This window comes from Plutella xylostella, chromosome 28, assembly GCF_932276165.1.
Source record: "Plutella xylostella chromosome 28, ilPluXylo3.1, whole genome shotgun sequence".
Taxonomy (NCBI): domain Eukaryota; kingdom Metazoa; phylum Arthropoda; class Insecta; order Lepidoptera; family Plutellidae; genus Plutella; species Plutella xylostella.
In genome coordinates, this window is record NC_064008.1 from 488,033 (window position 1) to 515,061 (window position 27,029).

The following is a 27,029-nucleotide window of genomic DNA, read 5'->3' on the forward strand; positions in this document are numbered from 1 at the left end:
TAAATCTTATCCTACAATTCAGAGTTCAGTTTTACATAAAACATGCAGTACTTGCACTAACGGCAAGTAGATCACTTTCATCGCTACCTTTCCAATCAATCGCAAAAACATCTATCAATCAAACAGTGTACCTATTTAAGAAAACTAAAGGTACACAAAATGTGCTCGTATTGTATAGAACATAAAGTTTATGTAACTGCAAATATTTGCCGTTCAATTTTGTACGGAAAATATTCTCACGTACGTCCTACTTCGGGCGCGGCGTGGCTTTCGAACTTAGTTCATTTCTGGCGCTTAACAATTTTTATTTGTTTTAGCGCCATCTATGATCGGGTAGTGCTAATTTATAAAAATAATCATAGCCTACGTAATCTTCAGTTAATTGAAAAAAACCGGCATGTTATACATCATTACATATTATGATATAAATTAATAAACAAGTACTTGATAAAAATAAAAGTAATTATCTACCGGTGCTAAAAAATAATTGTATAACTAAAAAAGAAACATGTCAATCAATGCTGACATTTCGCAGTCATAAAGCGAACTTGATCAGCGATTCTCAAACTAGTCCGCAGTTCAGACGAAGCTAGATACAGGGTGTCCCCCGGCGAAGTAGGTACATATTTATTTATTTATTAACAAACACATATATATTATGAGGGGATCTTTTTTAAATACTTACTGAATTAAGAAAACAATATTTAAAAAAAATACCAAAACATAAATGGGCTAAGCTTATACTTATCCCATCCCATTCCGTTTCCCTAGTGTATTTTTTACTTTACTCTTTCTTTACTTTAATCTTTCTGTATACCTACAATTCAGTCATTCTATAATACTTGAACTCCTACCCACGTAAATAAGGGTTTCACAACTACCAACCAACGTAATATTACTTCAACTAAGTATGCAAGTTTATTCAAATTATCAGCAGACCTTTTAAGCGACGCCGCCGTAGGTTTTAATGATCTCCGAATACCATCTTTGTTTCTAATCCGTGCTTGATATCGCGGTGTGTGCGTTCGCCATTATTTGTTTCAAGATGTCTATAATTTTGTTAATTGTCAGCACACGATTGAATCGTTTTGTTTGTGTTATTGTGTCCTTGTACTTAGTTCAGTCGTTGTTTTATTTCTATAGGGTTACCACCACCGAATATTAGCCATAAACAATCCTTAAGCAGCGTCAAACATCTGACATAATATCTGACATAACTTGTATGGATATGGCAGATGTTTGACAGGCTAGCGACGCTGTTTATCGATTATTATTTTCTGATCAAGTATGTCGGTGGTGGTACGATCGCTGTTCTCATTTAATATCTCCCTCACATTATTTCTTAGCGACCATTCCATCCAATTCACGCAAAGAACACGCAACACCTCAATCGCAGAATTTCATCAATTCCCAATAAAAGTGTCTATCTTTACCGCAACCGCAATCAGCAGTGGGATCATGGGAAACGTGTCATCGATCGGCGCGTGAGTGGGGACCCCACAATTATCCGCCGCATAATAACGGCAATGTAAACGCAACGTTGCGAAATTCACGCGAGTCTGATGAGATAGATGCCTCGTTTGGTGGAGTGGAACGTGGGGTAGTGAGTGATGGGACTCTTGTGAGTCAACTTCGTTTAGTACTTAGTTGAGGGTTTTACTTTTATGATGATTTTATTTCATGTTTTTGTCAATAGACGCAAAATCATCTACGCTAGATAATCTTGTCATGTTTGTTAGTGTAGCGGTACTTACTTCATTTTTATACGATTATTTTACATTTGTAAATTAAATCATGATGTCTCCTTGACGTTATACACATTTTAAAAAGGAAATGTTGTGTTTGATCTTTATCTATCAATGTTTATGATTATTGAAAAAACCGTCTGACCTTCAATACCAAAATTGCGGCTTTACAAAATTGCTTCATCGCGGGTTTGGTAGAATAGTACGGTCTTATGTTATGCTTGAAGCTTCCACACTACTGGCATGCCTACTTCTGTTTATGATGGTTGGTTTCGTTTCGAGATGGATGTACAGAACGCATGTCAAAATAATTACTTACATGTCGGAATCAATTTGTTTAATTTCGCCTTGAAAGGGAGTTGAAAAGGTCGTGTATGTGCGATGGAAAAAGAAACTTGAAATAACCAATTACGGTTTCATTAATCATAATTAGCCTGATATTGTTTTGTAATTAGCGCTGCCGCTGCACACTTTCTTTCAACTGAGAGGTCATTTGTCATGTCTATTTCTCATATGTTATCTATAAAATTATTTTCACGTTTGAAGTCTTTATCTTTCATCGGAACGCAGTGGCTTGTGATAGTTACTGAATTAGATTTTAAAGATTAAATATTAAAACATTAATGATTATCTATTTATCTATCACGTACTGTCTCTAAATGCATAAGATAAAGCTCGTCTATTACATCTGTATGTCACGAAAAGTAAATAATATGCCGATGTCATTTGTTTTCACATTCCTTTAAATTCGACGTTCACGCACATACGTGTTATATCACTTTCTGAGATTTGAGTTAAAATATTAAAGAGCGAAAGTGTTTGTACTACAACTTTATACGCGCTTGAGTTTTACATGATTCTTCACTTTTCAAAAACTAATCTCCGACTCTCTTGACTTAACCATAAAACTTGCTAAGCTAAACTACACTCGCGAGCAACCAAATCGACTCAAGCCTTCACGGCGCACATATACATTGATTTTCCTAAAACGATAAATGGTAAATATAAAAGTGATATGTCATTCGAAAGCTGAAGAATTAGGCTTTCAATTAAGATCAATACCATAAAAAAAAACTAAGCGCAGATTTAATGACGCATTTTAATTGCCCGTCAGTGTTAATTACCTCATTAGGAATCCACGCCTTGCGCTACCTGATCCCGCTATAAAACCTTTCCACATCCGGTGTACCTTATCAGTCGCTTGTTGCAAGTTGACCGGTACACATCTCGTTGCATTGTATTCCTTGTTTTCGCAAACCCATGGATACCACACCAGAAGAAGCTGCTCAAGTTGTTGCCTTGCTGCAACAAGGGTTAAGTCAGCGAGCAGTCGCTGCCCAGCTCCACTTGAGCCAGTCTGCTGTATCCCGAGTATACAGACGGTTCCAAGAGACTGGTGCCTTCAATCGAAGACCAAGAACGGGCCGCCACCGCTGCACTTCAGAGAGAGACGACCGCTTCATTGTCTCAACCTCGCTGCGCAATCGACACCTTACGGGCGTTGATGTGCAGCAAGAACTGAGACGTGTACGACAAGTGGCTGTCAGCGAGTGGACAGTGAGAAGACGCTTGAAGGAAGCCAACTTGACACCAAAAAGACCTGCATCAGGCCCCAAATTGACTGCAGGCCACCGACAAGCGCGTCTTCAGTTTGCTCGAGAGCATCTCGATTGGAGCATTGCGCAATGGCGGTCGGTCCTGTTTACTGATGAGTGCAGAGTGTGTCTGCATGGCAGTGACAGGAGAGGCCGGGTCTACCGGCGTCCGGGGGAACGATTTGCCCAATGTTGTTTCGCTGAAACAGTAGCATATGGCGGCGGTTCCTGCATGATGTGGGCTGGTATTTCTCTAGAGGGAAAAACCGCACTTGTTTTCGTGCCTGGAGGCGGCCGAGGAGGCGGGTTAACAGCTGATCGGTACATCACCGACATTCTACTCGGTCATGTTGTGCCCTATGCAGAATTTGTCGGTGAAGACTTCGTGCTAATGCACGACAATGCCCGCTGCCACACGGCACGAGTCAGTCGGCAGTTTCTGAGAGAGAAGGAATTGCGCACGATGGACTGGCCTGCGCTCAGTCCTGACCTGAATCCCATCGAACACTTATGGGACGAGCTCAAAAGAAGAGTTCGGGCCAGGAATCCAGTCCCTGCAAGCGTGGACGAGCTGAAGACAGCTTTATTAGAGGAGTGGGACGGCATTCCTCAGGAAACTGTCAAAAAGTTGATAAGGTCTATGAGAAACAGGCTGCAGGCTGTAATTAGGGCAAGAGGGGGCAATACAAAGTATTGATTTAAATAAATAAATTTTTATCTTAACATTTTTTGTTTAATTTGTATAATACGATACCCATACCCTTTTTTCCTAAATTCCCGTTTTTCCTACAATTGCGTTCAGACATCATTTATTTCAAAAATGATGAATGGATTTCAATAATAATGATATCAAATTAAAGCTGACATCTTAAGCTTTTAAATGACATATCATTTTTATTATTTCTATTCATAATTTTACTTGTATTAATGTATGTTTGCGCCGTCAAGGCTTGAGTCGATTTGGTTGCTCGCGAGTGTAGCTTCTATGATTGAAGTCAGATAAGTTACTAGGACGGCAGATATAACTTTGTCAACTGGCACATTTCGCTTGCATACGCTAGTATTTATCAACAAAGGCATAGAAATTATTTTTGATTATCACGCTTAGTGCCTTCTCAAGTGTCCATTACTGCCTTACTTGAGAGTGTCATATGGGTTTTGACAGTGAGCGAGCATTGTGCATCTAATGTGGAGTCATTGAGAGTTGTGTTAAAATATTTGTCAATGATTTAGCTGTCGTGTTCGTTTGTTTACATATTGAGTGTTGTGAAACAGTGAAGCTGGGATGTGAACGGTCTTTGCGTAAGTTGTAACTATAATGTATACTAATGAAAGTTGTAAATATGTATGCGGTCTAATGGTATGTAACTATTTCTTCATTGTGTGTTTAGTTATTCGCGTGACTGTCTCATCTTTGCGCCTTAGGGTTGTGTTGTGTTGCGGTAAATCTGGTTTTGTGTAATTAAGTCTGTCCTAATTATGATGTCAATGAGTCTCTCATATTGATTAGTGCTAACTGTAGTTTTTACCTTCACTGTACTATATTCAGTAAGTTTTACTTAAGTATAAATATGTTTTTTGTAATTAACTCCTCATAAACGCACTAAGTACTCCTTCTAACTTGTTAAATACATTATCTTTACGATGTCCGACTGTAAATCAGCCAATTACAGCCACAAATCTTCGAATTGCCAGATGATTGGTCGCACATAGAGAAGGTTCAGTGATGTAAGCTTAATCACTCTATTTGTATACGCATCAGAGCTATTATTCTTCGACAATTACGGCTAGCTATTACTCGTACCTTACCTACGATATTACCTGTATTATTTATTATTAACTTAATTATTATGCATAGTTTGAGAAAAAATACAGACTTATTATAATGATACTAAGGGTTACTGAGTATTATGAAAAAAAACAAATTATGTACTTACGTCCGGACGGCGCACCTTCGGCAGTCAGTGACAGACGATTATCTGTCTGACCTAATCCTTACACCACACTATGACTCGTGTTTGTCACCGATACGTTAAAATAATAAAAAATGGTATCAATAAAATACTTTCATGAATAGTCCAAGCAAGTCTCGATACCACCAATGTAACATCTTCAAAATTGCAGAGTATCATCGGATCATGATCACCTGAAGATTCGTACCTGTAACAATCAATCAGCACCTCGCACTACTAGTTACAAGTAGTTACAAGTTACATGGCGACATCGGCATGCGTGCCCGCTGTAGAAGCGTTATGTAACAGAAATTACTATTTATGCGTCTGCGCGATTCAATCGTTGAACTATTGACTTACTTTTTTGGTAGTGCCGGTTTGCCGAAACATTGAGGAAGAGGAATTTGGGACGTGAGTTCAATCTGTTTTATATGTGGCAAAGGCAGTGCATGAATGTAATTGGTTTTGGTAATTACTTGTTAATTAAAAACGAAATAACATTATTATAATGTAGTAAATGCAAGATCAAAAGTATTGTACAGACTATATTACTGTATCAGAGGAATTATAAAAATTTATAACAACGGCCATTTTGGCATGTCCCTGAACTTCTTTATTTCTTTGCAGGGATTTCTTTCCTTATATTGGTAAAAAATACCTTTTAACTGAAAATATAACTTATTGACTATATTTAAAACTAAAATGTGATTAAATCCTGCTTAAACTGAATTTTACAAAAATATTTTAACAAGTCGTGACCCACGATTTTGCCCTGTCCCCAGCATAAAATGAAACTTTAAGCTCAATTTATTCAAAATTTTACTAAGTAGCCGAACTTTTGGGGTGGTTTTTACGGAAGATCTACTAAATAATTATCGTTTGCTATCATTAAAAGTGCAAATATTAGCCGTTTTATATTTTTAAATCGAAAACAATTGCGGCCCTGATTTTGATACTTCCGGAAATGTCGGTTTTGTTACCGCATTTTTTCCTATACAAAATTTACCAAATGCTTATTTTTCCTTTTTAAAATATGGCAATACTAAGATCTTAGAGATTGCCGGCTTAAAAAATGGAAAAAGGCCTCCGTGGGTAGCTCAGTGACTCTGTCTTTATTACCGGTCGAACAGTAACCAAATTTCTCGTCAGGTTTGTTACTACCGTAATCAATTATTTATTAACACATTTCTTTCGATAAATTAATATAAAAAGGCATGGTTAATGCTAAACAAATTGTGGTATTTGGTTTATCACTGCTAGTATCTGAACGGCTAATATATTTTTTCAAAGGTTAGGTGGGCGTGTTTTGTTACTTCGGTTTTGTTACTGTTTGTACGGTAACATATAGTTGGAACGAAAAAGTAACAAAATCGACAGGTTTACATGGCGACTTTAATAACGGAAGTCGGATTGCTATGACTGTTTATTTATTGTTTTTTTTGTTATAAATGTGTTTTTTCGAGCGATATAACCCAATTTAGAGTTAAAACTACTATGAAGATGTTTGAAATGAATTTCATGTAAAATTGGGCCCATGTTTTAGATTCATCATGTTCAAATTTTGTGCTAGTGCCATGTAAACCAAGCCCAACAATTTTGTTACCGTCCGTTTTGTAACTGTCCCTGCAATTTATTCCAAGATTTTGTACTATTTTGTTTAAAAATCTTTACTTTTATCATTTATTCGGTTCCAATTATTTAATATTAGTTATTCCCCAACCTATTTAAAAGTTACTAATGTGTTGTTGTTGAAATTACGCCTCAGGCATTAAAAATAATTCTTGATTTGTTGACTGTGGTAACAAAACTGAGACATTATTGAATTTTTAACTGATTTCTAAAGAATATACAACTTTTTTCCCTGGATAATGTCATTTAAGAAGACTGTGGCTTTCCTTTAAATACGTTAAATTGAAAGAATACCTAAAGTTTAATTAATTATAAAGGCCCCAAGAATGGTAACAAAACAGAAATAAATTCATACTAACCGTCATATTTTTTCATTTTATTAAATAAGTACTAATAATACCGTAATTACACAATAGATTTTAATAACTATAGATTATAGCGGTGTTATTTCATTTACCCAAAATATATTACAACACCTAAAAATAAAAACATAACATTTTCATCCGTTGTTATAAATTTTTATAATTCCTCATCAAAGTTATAAGAAACCAATCTTCATAAGCAATTGAGCGATGATAAATACAATAACTGTAAGTTGACAAACAAAAGCTAAAACACAACGGCACTAACATGAAAGCATAAGATAACTTTGTATGAAAAATACCGCCGTTTCACATTGGAGTGAAATAAATTGCGAAAACAACAACGACGTATGTTAATCGAATAAGTAATCGAGACGACTCGGATCGAGTGACGCGAAATCGAGTAATCGGCTATCTCACGCGATTCGCCGAGTAAAGTGTTGCACGCACATACTCTCACTTACGTTACGCTATTTATGTCACCTCGTTGCCTCGGTGTGGCAACGTTGAGTTGAGGTTATTAACTTATTAGACGGCGTTTTATCGGATACCAACTTGTAGGTACTGATTAATATTTGCCTACTTATTACCGTACATGAGAACCGTGCATGAAATATAAGAAAAGGTGAAAACATATCATATTCAAATTAATGTGTGGAATTTCCTGGATAGCGACACTATAATTAAGTTTAGAAATATGTAATTTTTTTATAGGAACTTAAGTAGTAAAAACAACCACTGCTATTGGAAACTTGCATTATTTTTTCAGTGACATTGAAATCTTTCTTTAAGTATATAAAAAAAACAAGCGTGTCTAAGGAAATGGATACAACTTGTTAATAAATAACTGTGGTTGCGGCAATACTTTTACTTACCGACATAAGTTTAAAGAGTATTAATGTTAAATGTAAATATAACTTGCAATATAATACAACGTTCACACGGTCGGTTTTGTTGTTACTCTGTGATACTTACCTGAGACCTATCTAGTTTCCTTGCAACAATAGAAGAGGTTTCCAAAATAGGCGGATGTTTCTAGTACCACAGAATAATAACTTTGCTAGTACTCACACATAATAATATTCTTTGATATTCCGTTATTAGAAGCTTATCTATTTACCTATACATGACTGCAGCCTTACTCCCAGCGATTAATAGTCGCTATCCAAAAAAGCCAATTAAAACTCAGTTGAAAAATTTAGGCCGATTCAGTTGGTACCACCACCTCGGTTTTGACTGAGCCGCGGACCAGGGACAACGTAGAAAATATATCAAGAAACGACTAGTGATTATTTTTGAAACGGTAGCCGAAGTAAGCCGATATCAGGCCGATGTTGCGTTCCGTATTTCAATAGAGGTGAAAGAAAGAGATGTCGCTCTATAAAATTGTATAAGATCTTGTGTTTTTTCTCGCTCTGACAAGGAAAAAATTGGTGTGCGTTCGAAGTACTAGCGAAGCTTGAAATAAGAAATCCGGTAATCATCAGTCCATATTATGTTTTTATTTTTTCAATGTTAGTAAAATATTAATTAAAATACTTATTAAACACTAGGTTAAAGTCATCACTCATGCCATTTTTTACTTATTATTCACAAAAACTTAACTTTGTAAACGTTAAAATATGAAATTAGGGGCTTTTGAACGCATTCAAACTAAAAATCAAAATACTCTGTGAACCTGTGAAAACACTCCCTCAGTGTTGCCATTAGCGTACATTTTACACATTTGACGTACTATTTTAGCCTCCCATGTGTAATGTGTATATAATTGGTCCATGTAATGTACCATTTAAACTTAACTTCCAATATCATGATTATCATGTGTAAAATCTTTGTTTATGGACTATTTTACGTATTTTTTTTGGAATCGCAGCAAAAAAAATATTAACCACAATTAGTTACGATTTTTATTTTCTTGTATGATTATTTTCTCAACCAATATGATTATTACATGATTACAATGAGTATAAGTATATCATACATAAAACTGCGGGGTACCTACTCTGAAGGTTTTAGGACATTGTAACACTTTTTAAAATGCTATAATGAATATAGGTACGTTTCTCACGACTAAAATCTATTAAAATATAGTACTTCTGCTGACGAGCAGGTGCAAAAGAGCTGGAAAAGCTAAATTGAGTGATTTTAGTAAAAAAACAGCTCATGTACGATTTTAATCCTAAATGTACGTTTTCAGCGCTGGATATGTGCGTTTTGAGAACTCCGTTGCGGCAACACTGCACTCCCTCCACTTCATTCATACAACATACAATAACAATGATAAAACAAAATTACAAATGGAATTTCCTTATTTAAATAGATATTTGTGCACTAAATACATAATAATATGACGTAAGTATAGTATTCTGATGGAGTGGTTAAGTTGCAGACTCAGATCGACTCGATTTATAAAATAGACCGATAAAATATTACGATAATTTGTTACAAAGTTATAGATATTAAACTATCAATCATTGTTTACAGAAAGAAGAAGAAGACGTTGCGTGTCACCGTATAGCCAAGGAAATATCTTGTGAAAGTTTTAACTCAAGGCGGCAATTTATTGAAAAAATAGGTACTCAACATAACCTACAATTACAGTGAAATACTGAAAATATCTTGTACCGTGATAATATTTCTGAATAATAAGTGCAAACCCATACTCTAAGATCGTGCTTTCAACCACATACTTAATACAATTCCATAATCATATCGAAATCCAAAAGTTCGTAAGTCGTAAGTGATCATAGTTTAGGTGTGTACTTATTAGACTCATGCATTGTAAACTCTATAAACGATTACTCGTAATGTATTAATCATATTAAAAGTTGAATGCGGCTGTTTTATTTTTTATTCTTTATGTTTAAAGCAGTTCTAAGAAAAAGCAGTAATAACTAGTAATAAGAGTTGTAACATTATGCATGGACCAAGTGTCTGCTTATGTAAAAACACAATGTTATCATGTAAGTAAACCCTGCTTTAAACATAAAAAATGTGTCTACCTAATCTTCATAAAGCAGATAATGCTAACACCCTGATCACACCACCAAGTAGAGCGGCCCGAGACAGTGTCCTCCGCTGAGCACTGTTAAATTGTGATCCACGGAATGGTTTTAGATCAGCCAAGAGTACTGTCTTGCCACTCTACTCAGTAGGTGAAATAGCAAGGGTATAACATTGCAACAGGTAAAAGTTAGTATACCTGGTAGGTATCCATATATTAATAGTACAACTTACAATGTTACTTATACAATTCTTCCATGTTGCAATGTTATCATTGCCGGACTAAGAAGGAATACTTCCTATCAAGCCTTTATAAATCAATAGGATCATGAATGACCTCTTAGTCAAGTGCAACATCAACAGGTAAATAATGAAATGAAACATGGTTTTTGCTGTATTTTGTGTTTCATCATATATTAAATCACATCACAATTATTATTAGTGTTCTGAAATATCAAGCATAAGCTTCTCTTCTATTAGCTAAAAAACTGCTTCTTGATTATCTGAAATAAGATAGAAATATAGATTAATAGTAATTCTATAGGTTAGGATATAATAATAATATATTGTACAGTCAAGAAAAGAGATATGTATGCCACCCCAACGCAAGCCCTTAGATATTATGACCACTGATAGGTAATATTTATGTAACATGGAAAATAATGATAACTGATATTAAGGTAAGTAATAGGGTAACAGTACCGGTTATCGGCCACTTAAGCGACTTGTTGACTTCAGAGTTAATTTCTATCATAATGTTGTGTGTCAAGATTTTCCTAAAAAATATCATTTGATCTTTCAATAGTCTAGTTTCATAAAACCTTCAGTTTATAGACGTAGCAGTTATACATGATTTTTAAAAATATATTTTTTGTAAAAATAGCAAATATACCGGTTATCGGCCATTTTACCCAGTTATCGTCCACCAGTGCACTGGTTATCGGCCACGTAATTCACAGTAGAAAAACGAGTCTTATTCAGTAGTTCATAGGGTTTCTGAAATAACAAATTAAAATCAAAAGTCAAATTAGCTACTCTTGGCATTGGCATCGATAAAAATTATCGGCCGTTTTATTATCTAATGGCCGGAATCAGGTTTAATTTTACCTATTTTCGGCCGCCTACTATTTCAGACGGCCGGAATATGGTGTAATTTTTAGCTATTTTCGGCCGCTTATTTCGACGGCCGGAAACAGGTTTTGTTTTAACTGGTTATCGGCCGCTAAACATTCGATATTTTTTTAAGGTCATATCTTTGAAACTATGAGGTATTCTGGCGGCCGGAATCTAGTTGTCAATTCACAAAATTCTAGCTGTTCACTAATATAATGGAATCTATGTTAGTGTATTTAAGGTTTCCGCAATATCGGCAAAATTGAATGACTACACTTATACCGGTTTCCGACCACCCGGCCGGAAACTAGATTTTGAAATAAATCGATAACCTATTGTCCGACCACCGAAAATATTACAAATTATGAAAAGGTTTGTTACTTTAGGGTGGTTTAGGCACTTGAATATTGAAATTAAACATACTTTAATACACACAAACCAATTCAATCACTAATAAAACAGTAGGAATACTTAAAAACTTACCTCTGAAAATCAATCCACCTGCTATTTTTTCTGCTAAATTTGCCACGCATCCACACACCAAATTTTGAAATGGTGACTGAGGGCTCAGTTCGCAAATTTCGAGATCATGCCGTTGGATTATGAACCGTGATGTTCGTCCGGGTCGAATGGCGCGAAATTAGAAAGGAGATGTCTCAATACCATCCTATTATTCAAAATAATATGCGAAGTGGCCGGAAAGGGGTAGTGGCCGGCAAACCGGTACGTTTACCCTACTTAAGTTAGTAAGTATAGATAAAATATTATTATTCCACCCATGAGGATCAAATTTTCGTTACTGGGGTGGCATAAATATCTATTGCTGACTGTACTATCAAGGTATTGATACAACTTTATTTAGTAGATTTTCTATTCTATTCTGAGAGGTGGTGAAGCTCCTGTACGTGGCTCTCTTGAGTGGAACCTTTGTACATAACCCCTTAATTTTAGCTCAGCCAGCCTAGCTCTCGAGTAAAATGGAGCAGCAAGCCTGGGTGTTCCAATAGCTGAAATAGGCTTTCTGTTGGTCCAAGAATAGATAGTCTTGTTTCTGTAGTAGGTGGAGATTGAGCCAGCATAGGTATATTTTTTTACTACAAAAGATACCCACCGCAGCACTACAGTTTAATTCTAAGGTACTTAGAAAACAGATGAATCAAATAATATTTTATATAGATAGAGAATCTAGATAAGCAAGCCAAGTAAATTATTTTTCATACTTTCAGTGCATCATAAAATTAAAGTGTTTATCAGCTTAAGTGACTTACTCAGTAGCAGAATGATATGCCAATTTAGTTTCTTATGTAGGTATTAACTTCATAAGATCTTAATACAACTTGTTGTTAAGTACTTCAGATAGGCACTTGAATATTTAGTCTTGGTTATAAATTCCAGTCTGGAGCCAGTTGCAACGCAGTAAAAACCTAAAAATACCAAAATTCTGGTTAGTATCATGGGGTTTAGGTTACAGACATTATGGTAGTATACGAAGGTTTATCTTATTATTATTATTAGTAGGTATACATTTTGTTAGCCACTGGACTTAGCTGGAGCGAGACCAAACATAGGTGGTTTAAACAAAGATAGGTGGCAGATGTTAAAATAAGGTTTGTCTTTGTTATTAAGAACATGAGAGTTAAGGCGGTCATCCACTGGCGAGGCGACGGTATAGATTTTTGCTTGTTGGCTTGTCGAATCTCGTTGGTGATCCATTAGCGAACCAAACAGTCTACACTCATCATTGGGAAAGTCGTGGCGTGCTTCCAGACCAACTTCACTTTACTTCAGCAAACCTTCTTTTTGTAACCTCGTTGGAGGTTTTTTAGACCGCGGACTTAGAGGTTATTGGAGGTTTTGCTCGCGAATGGATCACCGCCTTTAGTTGAAGAGACTTTCACACGTACCTCTATTATGTTCGTGGATACTCACCTTATTTGTTACGCTAAAATCAGCTAGTTTCATGGAGCTAAAGTCTTCAATCAAATTGTCCGTCAACTCCTTTGAATATCCAGGGAGACTGGTTTGCAATCCTCACGTATCCTCAGTAACTACTTTCACACCACTTTGTAGGTATAATTACAGGCTCTTTTTCTTACAAAAATAGGAAAATTAGCCATTGTTATGGCTTTGCGTTGCAAGAATAGGAACTTTTTTCAAAGGGGCGGCTCAGTGCAATTTTGACATTATAATCTACTCTGTGTGATGAGCTCGTGGTGCGAATTTCTGGCTTAGTAACGCTATAATTTTCACTGAACGGTTTGCGTGACGTCATAACACAATGAGCCGCAAACATGTGCGGTGGGAGTACGAAATTAGCGATATTTGTGAAATCGATTCAGCCACTCATCGCTGGGAGTAAGACTGCTGGTTATAGGAATGTAGAAATTAATTCGTGATCGAGTCTAGTTATTGTTTTAAAAAATATCTATGTAGGCATGTAGTCAAAGATTTCATAGCCAGAGGTTACTATTAAAATATTACCACATTGAACAAAATGATGATCAGCCGGAACTCAAAAGGAATAGATTTCTGAATGCTACTATGACAGGATGAGGAAGAAGTAAGTAGTTAACGAACAATCAACCGGGTCTAAGGCTGACATCAGGCGTATTTCCATTCTTGTCTGTTGGCAATGAGGCTATCAAGCATAGGTGACTATTCAAGAAAAATCTATTCGAGTTTCGATATCTACTCTCAATCGACACACGAATCGAATCGATTACTATTCTTTTGCAACGTTGTAGGTGTTGCGTTTCGTAAGTTTATTTTAATATCACATCTGAGATGGATTCTCTACGCTTTTCAACGCTCATTGTACCGGATAATTCTCTGATTTAACGGATGTTTACTTGTAATTTTTTAGATTATTCATCTTAATAGTAATGGGTAGGTACAACACATTCGATATATTACGTTAAAAATCTGACATTTGGTTTAGTTAACAATTGAAGTACTTAAGTTTTTATAGTGCTTCGTAGATATTATATTTTATGTACGGTGGCCTGCGCCTAAAAGTATAAAGGCGGAGTTTTTAAAATAGCGATCTCAAGCTCACATGCTGCTCAAGCACATCCACATAAACACCACTGCTACACACATCACACACAACACGTCCCCCGATTTATAAAAGGTGTACCTGGTCCCTTCATCATCAGGGATCGGTATTTTAAAAACTCCGCCTGTATACTTTTAGGCGCAGGCCACCGTACCTTGTCAAACTCATAAACCTCCAATGTTTCATTGATTGAATATGTTTATGCATTTCACGGTTTATGAGTTTGATAAGGTAGAAAAGTTTATAGAAGATTAGTAGCTACTGCTGAAGCTGGGAGTACTTACAATACAAATGGAACATAGGTCGAGACACTAACGATCAAACTTATTCTGTTGTTGACGGATGTTAAAACTGGCTTTATAAAGATAAAAGTTTTATAACAGTACTTTATTTTGCGCAGTCTACCACAAAACCACATTTTTATAAGTACAAAGATTGCACCATCAGTCCCTTAGATGCGGCCGATCGGAACAATAAAAATGATAGACCGTAATATTTCTGTAATCGAATTAACTCATTTTATTGCAATCACAGTTTTTATAGAGTACTTACTTACCTATCGTTGTACATCTTAAAATTATTTACATAAGTACTTAAAGTTATGCCTATAAAATTAACAAATACTTGATAATGCAATACTTACAATATTACTTTACTGATAATATAACTAAACGCAATTAGTTTTGTATATTTACAGTTGGAGAACCTCTGAAAATAAGCCCAAAAAAGTCACGTAAATATTTTAAATATTGTCCTAATTGGACATGCCTCTATTCGTCAATAGAGGGCGTTGTGTAATGTTTTATAATTACACAGTCGGCAGTTTCCGCATACGCAGGGCGTGGTAGAAATGTGCATTGTCACTCATTAGTACCCATGCGTCGTAAGTCGTAACGTTACCTTCATAACTTGTTCAGTTATGATAAAAAAATACCGCAATTCTCATTCAAGTTATATTTTAAGTTTCAGCTCAGCTATTTAGGGGGCCGATTGCCAAAAAGATTTGTCATATTATTATTATCACAATGCACAATGTTTTACAACAAGATAAACGCAATAAACCTACACCAAGATGTAACATACTCAAAAATAACAGGAGCACGGTACTATTAGATAATTTCAGCAGCATTAGCAACATCCGATATGGTCTAGTGGCTAGGATACCTGGCTCTCACCCAGGAGGCTCGGGTTCGATTCCCGGTATCGGAATAATCTTTTTGCAATTTTAAAGTTCAATTTAATGCTCAAAGACAGATTTAGCACACATTCTGCAATGAATTAACGCAATAAGTTAGGAAAATCGTATAAAACCATGAGAAATAGACTATTGTTTTGTGCGTGTATGGGAAATTTATTCTGTAACACATAGATTGTTATGATTAATCGTAATTTAGCATCCAGATACTATCATCATGTTTCTTTATATTATTTCTTTCTTTAAGTAAATATGTAAATATTTTTATATTATGTATCTACAATTACCTAAATAATAATTATGTGTAGTGCCGTTCTTATCACAAGTTCTTAAGGCGATGTTTTGTTCTATAATCATTTATATTCCATTGGTCAACCATTTGACAGAAAATTATTCTAGTATATTTTTATTTTAAAAATATTATTGTTACTAACATCTGAAATAGGTAAAGTAAAGTAGCTTTACACATGCGTGTCACAATAATGTTGAGAATCAGTGCGGGTACTTACAGTTACAGCTATTCTATTCATTTGGCTGTTTACTTCACAGTTTGACCGTAACTGTGGTTAAAATTATGACATTAGCAAATCTCGCTTTACGTATGGCCTTTTAATGTAAGATGTATGTAATTATTGTGTTTTAACGGCTGCCATCTGACCTCTTCAATGAATAAACTGTACAAAATATTTTGCAATGTTTCTTGTCTGTAATGTTATTAATTATGGTACTAAATAATTAGAGGCAATAATAAAATATATGGCACATTTAATTATTGCCTCTAATTATTTAGTAAGTACTTATTTATTTATTTTAGTAAGTATGGATTATGTGAAGTCTAAAACATGCGTAGTGTAAATTTGAACTAATTTGTTTAGAACGCTCTCAATTTTGTTATGCGAGACGATTACATAATATTAGTTTATAATCTGATACCTATGCCTACCTGCTATAATAATAGAGACTATTGATTACACAAAGATATTTAAAAAACATGGCGCTTGACATTTTGAGCTACAATCGAAATTCCGAAAGTTTATGCGTAAGTAAGTACCTGCAATTCTCTTATAAAATGTTATCAAATTACCGAGTATCTTAATGGAACATTCAGGTATCAATTACCGTCGTACTTGATGTACCTAAAATGAAATTGAATACATTTCACCACGCCACAGATAATAATAACAATACTAGCACTGCGCTTAACTTTGAAATAAAGTTCACATTAAACCTATTGATGCCATTCTTTGACAAATAAAGAGTATAAAGACCCTAAGCGATAACAATAGATTTACCTAATTAAAGTAAAATGATTTCATTTAAATGATTTCATCTTTCTAACTAATATGTCACTTGAAATAATGTAAATACAGGGGCCTCAAAATATAAATTTTCACTCAATATTGATAGATACATACTGATAGTCACAGTAGGTACCTAAGTATCGCTGGTTCTCTTTGGTTTTTATAAGTACAGTGGCTATTCCCGCGAGCTTCGCTTCGCCTTAAAAAGTTTTCACGTGGGAATGTAAGCCTATGAGTTTATCCAGGGTGTCATACGTATACCAAATTTCATTAAAATCGGTTCATCCGTTTTGACATGAAGAAGTAACAAACACTCACACACACAAACTCACAAACTTTCGCATTTATAATATTAGATAGTAGGATAGGATATAAACAACCTATAAATGCTTTGTTCGGCGGCGGCTGTGGCACCCATTGACAAGTGCATTTAATAAATAAACAACGATGAAAATTCGCGCGCCGCCGCTGCCTTGTGGACTTTCTCTGACATTCCATTATTGGTCAACTGTGTCATCAATGCCATCATATTTTAAGACTTTTATATAATTAAGACCTTCCTGATAATGCAGTAAAATGTAATAAAAATATCGTCATTAGTGTGCACATCAAACCAAAGAAGATTTTAGTGTCAAAGAAACTTCTCAAATATGGTATAAATCGCATAATAAATATTGAATATCTTCTACACGTAATTTGCGCTACCCGGATTTGGGATATCGGCTAACAGAATTTATGTAATGTTTTGACAAAATTAGAGTCAAGGCCGTTTACAAAACGTTAGATTTATATCGGCATGCTGATAGGTTAGCTCAGTGTGATATATCAATGTAATGTCAATGACAAATTTCTCATTAGCATAAAATTTGGGTTGTGGTCTGTTTCACTGATCATAATCATAAATCATAATCATAACCAACGCAGAAACACTGTATTTCCTGACAAATTAACTCAACTATTATACATGGTTTATTTAAACGATTACAAGATTTATATTGTCTTCCTATCTTCCAACCAAACTAAGAAAATTATTTCGTAACTATATTGCTTTACAAATTACTTGCCCCAACCTCAACGGGGAAGCCGAGAAAAACAATCAATACGTTATTTTATAACTTCAAACCTCTCATTGTGGTAGTGAAAGTGAAGTGAGAGAGTGGGCACGCTGTGTGACGGACAGACAGACAGAGATAAGCGGACTTCATTATTGTAATAACTCGTATACCTATCTACCTGCTCTAAGTGTTTTGCCCTCGGGTGCATCATATTCTTTCCCCTAAGTTTTTCTGCGCGTGCTTTCTTTTTGTGCATTTTTTTTACATAAACGCTTCCTTATAGCTGCGCCTTAAGTGGTTTGGTTTAATGCGTTTATGTTGTTATGTATAATGGTCTTCACGTAATTGGTTGCTGTTTTATTTTATTTAAATGAAAACTTGTATTAGAGCCTAGTCTGTTGGGAATTTCGATTTATTATTTGAGAATTTTAAGACCTCTAGCTGTTTTCAATAAAATATTTGGATTAACTAATTATTATCATACCTTAAATGATAATAGTTGTTAGTTAATAATGAAAATAATTTCCAATGATCGATGGTGTGATAGAACTTACATACTTCAGTATTATTCATGTATGGCTATTCAGATGTCTATCGATCGATTTCAAACAATGACAAAATAAGTATGTAGTTATTTATACTCGTATCGCAGTAAATTATGATTATGACCGTCAAATTGGTCCAATTTTCTAACGCCAGTTATGGGCTGAAGTCTTATTATTGTATCTTAAACGTGTCTATTGCAATGTTCCAATCATCATTAATATATTTTCTACAGTGAAAGTTGCTCTGTATTATTCATCTCATAGAAATATCAATTCAGCAACGAATTGTCGTCAAGAATAGACGGCCGGAGCTGAAATTGCTCTCGTTTTCTACAAAACAATCCGCAAACTATCTCTGTAATCACGAAGTGTCTAACAAGCAACAGATGTATGGAGTAATTTCTCCGGCACATGTAATTTTGATGTTTAATAGCAGTTCTAATTATACCATAATTTGAGTGTCTGAGATTCACATCTGAAGTGAGGGAAGATTGGGATTCTCCAGTCGGACTGCGTATGCCAATGCCAATAGGTACATCATGTTGGTTTTTATTTGAGTTCATTGAACTTATTAATTTATTTTATGCCTTAAAATTATTGTGTTCTTCTTAACATAGTTTATCAAAATCATAACATCATGATTTTCTAATTATTGTTTCAAATTACGCCCTAGATCTAGCAAAATTTAATTTCAGTATTTATTTACTAAAAATATTTATATTTGTTACAGGTCCCATTCAGCAGCGCGATGGACAGTTTGAAAACCCAAGGATGAGTGCAGTTAAGTGACAAAAAACTAAAAGTGAAAAATTGTGATGAGTGCGGCGAAGGAATAAAGTGCCAAAATGAAACAAAAGATGGCGTTGTTGAAAGTGACACTGTGCTGTGTGGTGCTGAGTGCGTGTGTGCTGCAAGTGTGTGGACACGTCGCCTTAACGTTTCCTCCGGCGAGGAAATACGATTTGGACTTTTTAGACAACTCCAGAACGAAACCGCCATGCGGGATGCCCAGAGGTGAGGATTATTTCTTTTCTATTACCTACTTCATACTTTTATACCTAAGTATCTAAAGTAAAAAAAAAATGAGAGTTAGCGAGAAAGTTTAAGAATCTATGGTTTTTAAACTAAAATTTAATGCATTGTTGTAATCCCGTAGTTTACTTATGCACAGATAACGACGGCGCGACGAGATAATTCTTAAGACACATATTTATCAAGTAATCTTCAGATAAGGGAACCCCTAAGTAGTATTATTGTTTCGGAGAATGTTAGAATCTAAAACTTTCTTAGGACACACGTCACACACGGCATTCAAGTCTTTATATTTTACTATCTGACTAATTAATCCTGCGGATCATTCCCTCCCCAATATCAATATGAACCACAGGAAGTACCTAGACTCCATCATCATCAGCTGCACCTCACATAATAGAGCTATCGCTATCAGATAATAAACTCACTTTGTAACACTGCGGACGCGGCCATTGCCCGGCTTACGTAAAAATATGACCGAATTGTTTTGAGTTACGTGAAAAATGCCTATTGGGTCAAGAATTGAGATTCTAATATATTTTTATAATATCACAACTTCAAGTGTTCTTTTAGCACATTCATTAAAATGGGGTATAATTATGTATAGGTGCCCCAGTTACATTTTGTTTTGTAATTAAATTGTTAACTTCAATTTCTGTTTAAGTTAGGTACTTAATTTTCTAACGTAATTTAATTATCTTTTTATGATCGATCATGTTCGCTTAATTACTACTAAATAACAGATACCTACTTACTTACATATTAGGTATAATCTGCAACAATATAATGTCATTTTATAATAGATACCGACGATTACGCTGCTCAACGAAACGTAAACAAAACCGTCCCCAAAGAAACAAACAGCCGTCTGTTTACAAACACGGCGAGAGTTATACAAGCGCTAACCTCAGCCGCCTAGGTCATCCACCGGGGAAGCGCAGCTAGCTGCTAGTGCCTGACTAGTAATAATAACAATAACTGGTACAGTCGGAATTGAATCGGCGCTGGTAAATTGCTATCAATTTCAAACGAGTTATGCAGATGCCGATTTATAGTTTTAACATCAAGGGCATAAAATAACCCGGTAAGAATACAAAAATATACTTTAATTCAAAAATATCTTGACATAACATCCTAAAACTGAAATAAATTTTGTTAAGTAAATTATACAATCTCCCTTTCACCATTTTAAATTATATCGCAAGCGAACTACCCGCTTTTCGCAGTACATTTTATACTCACGGTAGGTCGCAACGTGTCGCAAGTCATATCGTCGAACTACATACAGTTAACTAAAATAGCAACAATTAAAAATGTTATCCATACTCAAACGTCAAAACATACTAAATCTATCCATCACAATTTTCAAGAATTTAAACCGAGAGACATTTTTTATCCGACTGTACTCGCTTGGCAAGTACCTGTGAGTCACCGGCGGCTGCGGTCGCGGGCCACTGTAATCAGTGTAATCGGCCGCAGATTACATCGTGATTACCTATACTCGCTGGAGGAGCTGAGAGGCTTAGAAAAATAAAACAAAAAATGTCGTATGCAATGGAATTGCCCACGAAGGAAATTTCGACTCTCTTATATTTTTTAAAATATATCAAAGCTCAGTAAATAATAAAATAATTATAATTTGTGAATTATTGTATTTATAAGAAGAAATTAAATTTAACTGGACTGTCCCAGTTTACTCTTTTAAACAAACAAGGCCTAGCAAATGTCCCTCTGAATCTGAACACTTGGTCCGACTGCTGTTGTCTTTTTATGTTTAAATCATGGAAGTAGAAAAAAAGTCTTTTTTTCTACTTCCATGGTTTAAACATTAACTGTGCTACCACAAAAAACTTTGAACACTGTTTAACTAGTATTTAAAACGAAATTTGACAGATGTTGTAGGCGTTTGACAGCGCTTAACATCTGTTAAATACTGTCTAATTTTTTGTGGTTAAAGGCCCTAAATGTGAAATAAAATATCCACAAAAGTAATTTAACAGATGGATTAACATTTTGTATGGTACGCGAACAGAGCAGCCGCAATCCGCAACGTACGCAAATGTATTTAATGTATACAATATAAGTACAGTTGATTGATTCCAAAATTATACGATCCTTTCTAATAGTTTTTTTGAAACTATGACTTGTATTGACTTGTACCTTGTACGGTCATACTTGTAAATAGATAGTATAGATACTATATTATTTATTCTATTTATGGCACGGGCCGGCATCATGATACAATACATCGTTGATATGATAATTGTATAATTTTGCATTTCTCTCATAAGTGCCTTTATCATTGATGTGATATCGATTATGATTATTATATACGGCAAGCTTGGCCTTAAATCGGTCACTATAAGTCTTGTAGCCATATTTCGCATGTCAACCATAAGCAGTCGTGGCCGAGTGGTTAAGGCGTCTGACTCGAAATCAGATTCCCTCTGGGAGCGTAGGTTCGAATCCTACCGGCTGCGAAGTTTTTGTATTTTGTTTCATGAAACTTTTTTAAAAATATTGAAAAATTATATTAGGATCATTATTATATTTTAAAATACCGCGTAAAAAAAAACGCCCTATTTTAATTAATTTATTTTTGTTACTTAGGTACCATACTACTTACTAAACGGTACAGTCAGCTTGAATAGCCAACTCGCCGTACACTTGTGTACCTTCTCAAAAGCGGAATTGAGAGGACTGTACAATGAAACGTAGGGTTAGAAATTAGAAGGGGCAGCCTGCATACAAGTTTGTACCTTGTCAAACTAACAAACCACCTATTCATTTTTTCTAAGCAACTATTAAGTTTTTTGTACCCAACTTTAGGTACTTATTAAGTACATCTAACATTATAATCGATAATTAGGTAACAGTAAAAGTTAATATATTATGTAAATAATTTATGTGTTAGAGTTAGTTATTGTGCTAAGGCTAAAAATTAAAATAATGTTAGCACATTGCATTCGACTGTACATAAATGGAGGGAAAACTATTGATTTTCTTTGTGTTGCGCGCGCAGTGGCGCCATTGTAAAGTGATCATTAATTTCCGCCCACTGGTATCGAGACCGTGTGGCCTAATGGATAAGGCGTCGGACTTCGGATCCGAAGATTGCAGGTTCGAGTCCTGTCACGGTCGAATATATCTTTTGCTTTTTGTTCACCTTCAAACTTATTTCATGTTTAGTATTCGTTTACCCATACACTACGCTATACAAATTAGCATAAATTTTTTGCAATCATCAATGAAAAGCTGTATGGACTACTTATGTATTTTTGAATGACACACTCTTTATCGACCTTGATGGCAATAGAAGGTAGCTTTGCTTAATCGGATTACTTATTTTTATGGTGTTTGCTTACAAACGATGACATTATAGGGTGAGATCGATGGATTGAAGATTATCCCCACGTTATATTTATATAATTACGACATCTGTTGGTGATATTCAAGTATAATTAGCGTTATGCTATAATGGTTACTGTGTATTTATGATAGTTATGCTACTTAGCGATAGATGGCCTAAACATTGATTTGTGTAACTACTTGTTTTTATTTATCTATGTATTTTGCATTGTTTCAGGGTCAATAAAGACTACATTTATGTCAGGATCAACCTTCACAGCGCACTGGCACTTAGCGTATGCTCATCGGGTAAGCTTCAATTACTTATTTTATTTTAATTATTATAAACATTATAGCTGTATCAATGATTCTTCTTTGTTGTGAATGAGTTAACCGTGCCGGCCGGTGGCAAAATGACAAACCCTAGTCGAGATCGAGATGCAATAGAAGTCAGTCAATGTTTCTATTGCTTCGTGAAATATCGACTTATGCCTTAGCTTACCTCTATCTATCCCATCCCAGCATGCATACATAATACGATACGAACCTACCTAATCAAAACCACCAAACACAGGTTACCGCCGCCCGCCGGTCTCTATATATGCTAAAAAAAGTTTCACTAAAGTTTTTGTAAACTTTAGAAGTTCTCTTAGCATTTTCTGAATACGTATTACATTTTCAACTGATCACTCACAGCCCGGCTAGCTCAGTCGGTAGAGCATGAGACTCTTAATCTCAGGGTCGTGGGTTCGAGCCCCACGTTGGGCGAAATCTTTTTGATCTTTTGCCTTTCCGTCATCACACATTTTAGTTTTTTGTTGCTAAAAACTTTTTTTTATTTTTCAGGGAGGATTTAGTTTAAGAATTTTAGATGAGCTTGAAAGGCCTGTCCTTGACTTGACTCCGCGAGCGGCCGGGTCGGAATTTGTTAGAGATGACGTCACGTAAGTGTTAATTCTTTACTGACTTCGTAAAGAAGCTTTTAATTCGTAGTGTATGTTTTTTTTAACTTAGTTATTTAGACGCTCAAGCGTTTGCCACAAGTCAAAATTGGGTACAAAAGTCGGTCTTATTGCTTAATACGATCTCTTCCAAATATCCTTTGGATGGACTATTGGGATAAGTAAAATATTCATTTCTTTCTCCTTTCACAATCCAACGTGTAAGCATGGACGGATGGCTCGTACTCTTTGATGGCTGCTGGTCCAATTTATACGAAAATTGCTATGCTGTTAAGCTATTACAGCTACAGGTGGCCGGGGTGATAACTGGATGAGAAAGGCTGAGGACAAAGTGTTGTGGCGCTGCTTGGGAGAGGCCTATATCCAGCTGTGGAGAATTACGGGCTGATGATGATGATACAGCTGCTAGTGGGAAAGGCTGGTATATTTACCTATCAATCTCTTAGTCCATCCATCCAAATATGTCTGTCTGGCAGTCTGGCTTGTCTAACAGAGACCGCTTTAAGTGATAAGACCGCCTTTTATTTTATTATTAATTTTGGTTTACAAATAAAGAGTATCTACAGAATGTTGCAAAAAGGGAAAGCTAAGCCGAAAGGGGCCAACCCAGGGAGACATTCTAAACAACCTGTGCATATTCAAACCAATTTCCCATTTCCCCCCGCAGAGCCCAAACCTACGAGGTCCGTCTCCCCTCAGACTTTACGAATACTTGCTCTTGTAAGATAAATTCAATCCACCACAGCTACCTCACAATCATTCTCTTACATCCAAAGGTTGTCTATTAGATATTGCTACAAGCAATAAGTAAGGCCGTCTGTTTGTAGGTACTGTTTTATTGTCAAGTTTAGGTTATGATATTTTTGTTTTTGGTGCAAATAAAGTGTATTGTGTAATATTCATAATAGTTTCCTATCTCCACCGCAGAGCACAAACCTACGAGGTCCGCCTCCCGTCAGACTTCACGTGCCACAACTGCACTCTACAGCTTCAGCGCGAGGCCGGCGAGTGGGGCACCAACTACCGGTTCTGGTCTTGCGCAGACATCGACATTGTGCCTCGTAAGTAAAAAAATATAGGGATAATAGTGTAAAAAATTTAGTTTTGACGAACAGCTCTATCTAGTGGGTTGTGTCAAATGTGTAAAATTAATATCTTAATTTGAGTTTTGATGAATAGCGCCATCTAGTGAGTAGGAGAGAGTTGGCCGCTAGATGGCGGTGGCAACGCCGGTGTACATCGCGGTATGGTTGTGTTTACCAATTTTAGAGCGGTCTTCATGACTGTTATGATAATAATTATTTTATGATTCAAAATTTTCTAGTAGTGATATTATAATAATGGAGCAGTCAGTAGTATCTAACGATAACTTCACCAACGGTGACAAAGTTTTGCTCAACTTGCATGGTTTTAGTAGGTAGGTATCTGCTGTAGGTATGTATCATCATCACCTGCATTCCTCAACTGTTACTGCCACAAGTCAAGCTGGGTACCCATGATTCTTGCCAGCCTTATAAATATTAAGCCCCATTGCTCTTACTGCTGTGGTGCGTCATAATTATATTTTATTTACAATATAATTATTTAATTATGACGTACCCCCAAACCTCTTCTCAATGCGGACAAAAATTTAAAGCCTATTCTTAAGCATCCTGTAGATGGCGCCTTAGGTGACTGTGCTTAATGTCCCAGTTGTAATTGGTTGGTTCAGTCGCCCACACTCGATTGTGCTGCCAAATATTCACTTGGTTTTCTTCCCCATTCTAACCCTGTCCTCTCTCCCCAGGCAAGGAATACCACGAGACGTGCTCAGGCCACGGCTACCACATCCTGGGCCGGTGCAAGTGCCACGCGGGGCACTCCGGGCCGCGCTGCCAGTTCACATCCGAGTGCAGCGAGAACAGTGACTGTGGACTGCGCGGGCACTGCCACGGACACTGCTACTGCCCGCACAACTCGCACGGACGCGGCTGTAATAAGAGTGAGTGTAGTTGATGAGATAAACAAAAGACAAACGCTAATTGGCGCTCTAATGTTTCAGCTGTAGCTGTCATTTTAAATGTGACAGCAGCTGTCATTTCTGCCGCCATTTTGGTTTCGAATCTGACAGGTGACAGGAACTGTCATTTCTGGCGATTTTGATTGGTTAATCCGCTGCTAATTATGACAGAAACTGTCAGTTTAAAGCGACAGCAGGAAAATATGGCGGTAAAACATTCATCCCAGATATGCAACCATCTATGTCCATCTCGCTCTTCATCTACTGCGTGAATATTAAACGCCTTCCCACCCAAAGGTCGCTTTTAGCGATAAGGCCGCCTATTGTGTAATTTCCACTGTATGAAATAGTAATTCATTCCATTCTCTTCTATTCCAGAGGGTCCGTGGAAGGAGAAGCCCAACCTGGATCTCTTCAGCCGGCGCGCCCTGTCTCCGCAGTTCAACGTGTACTGGAGGGTACTGAAGGAGCTGGGAGAGCTGGAGGTCGTCATGGTGGTCAACGGGACCTCGTATGCGGGTGAGCCACTTGTATACACCCTATATATGTATATAGGTACAATAGTTGTAGAAAGACAGGTGTTCTGAAGCGGGGACCGCGAAAAGGCAAAATGGATGGGGTGACGACTTGCGATAGGTGGCTGGTAATGATTGGATGCGGAAAGCTATAGATCGTATCCTGTGGCGTGCTATACATAGAGAAACGTTATAAGTTACTATTACTAGGGGAAGCTACCTTACCTTTAGGAAAACCGTACAAAACACAAAGTATACCTACTTACATGTATTTTTCTTCTCAGGTATCGGTTGGCGGCCGCGCGGACTTACGGCAAAATGCAGAAACTTCCCGGTGCTTGGGCCAGCGCTTGATAAAAAAGGTAATATTTAATTACTTGCTATTTAAATTATTGTTCAGAATGAAGACTTGTGCATTATCCTAACTAATATTATAAATGCGAAAGTAACTGTGTCTGTCTGTCTGTCTGTCTGTCTGTCTGTCTGTCTGTCTGTCTGTTACTCTTTCACGCCAAAACTACTGAACGGATTTGAATGAAATTTGGTATACATACGGTCTAGACCCTGGGAAAGAACATAGGCTACTTTTTATCCCGGAATTCCCACGGGAAAACTTTTTAAGG

The 27,029-nt window shown here is 36.2% G+C and overlaps 1 protein-coding gene, 1 long non-coding RNA gene and 4 other non-coding genes across 8 annotated transcripts in view; 5 read left to right on the forward strand and 1 right to left on the reverse strand.

Moving 5' to 3' along the window:
- The window catches only part of LOC105389162, a 60,121-nt gene that overhangs the window by 17,469 nt on the left and 15,623 nt on the right, over nucleotides 1-27,029 (forward strand). The window contains exons 3-9 of the mRNA XM_048631266.1: nucleotides 19,281-19,564; nucleotides 23,169-23,239; nucleotides 23,777-23,874; nucleotides 24,820-24,953; nucleotides 25,679-25,873; nucleotides 26,270-26,410; nucleotides 26,691-26,752. Coding sequence (XP_048487223.1) covers nucleotides 19,396-19,564; nucleotides 23,169-23,239; nucleotides 23,777-23,874; nucleotides 24,820-24,953; nucleotides 25,679-25,873; nucleotides 26,270-26,410; nucleotides 26,691-26,752 — 870 coding nt within the window. The 5' untranslated portion in view covers nucleotides 19,281-19,395. The remainder of the gene's footprint in view (nucleotides 1-19,280; nucleotides 19,565-23,168; nucleotides 23,240-23,776; nucleotides 23,875-24,819; nucleotides 24,954-25,678; nucleotides 25,874-26,269; nucleotides 26,411-26,690; nucleotides 26,753-27,029) is intronic.
- Nucleotides 10,673-13,708, reverse strand: LOC125490866. Of its 3 annotated transcripts, none has more exons than XR_007267931.1 (3): nucleotides 13,329-13,708; nucleotides 12,253-12,823; nucleotides 10,673-10,789 (listed from the first exon to the last, which is right to left on the reverse strand). It is a non-coding gene; the product is annotated as an uncharacterized LOC125490866 (long non-coding RNA). The 3 variants fall into 3 exon arrangements; XR_007267930.1 differs by having other exon boundaries at nucleotides 12,668-12,823; nucleotides 13,329-13,692; XR_007267932.1 differs by lacking the exon at nucleotides 10,673-10,789 and having other exon boundaries at nucleotides 12,141-12,406; nucleotides 12,668-12,823; nucleotides 13,329-13,695.
- Nucleotides 15,592-15,663, forward strand: Trnae-cuc. Its single transcript has one exon. It is a non-coding gene; the product is annotated as a tRNA-Glu (tRNA).
- Nucleotides 21,981-22,062, forward strand: Trnas-cga. The gene has a single exon. It is a non-coding gene; the product is annotated as a tRNA-Ser (tRNA).
- Nucleotides 22,651-22,723, forward strand: Trnar-ucg. Its single transcript has one exon. It is a non-coding gene; the product is annotated as a tRNA-Arg (tRNA).
- Trnak-cuu lies at nucleotides 23,626-23,698 on the forward strand. Its single transcript has one exon. It is a non-coding gene; the product is annotated as a tRNA-Lys (tRNA).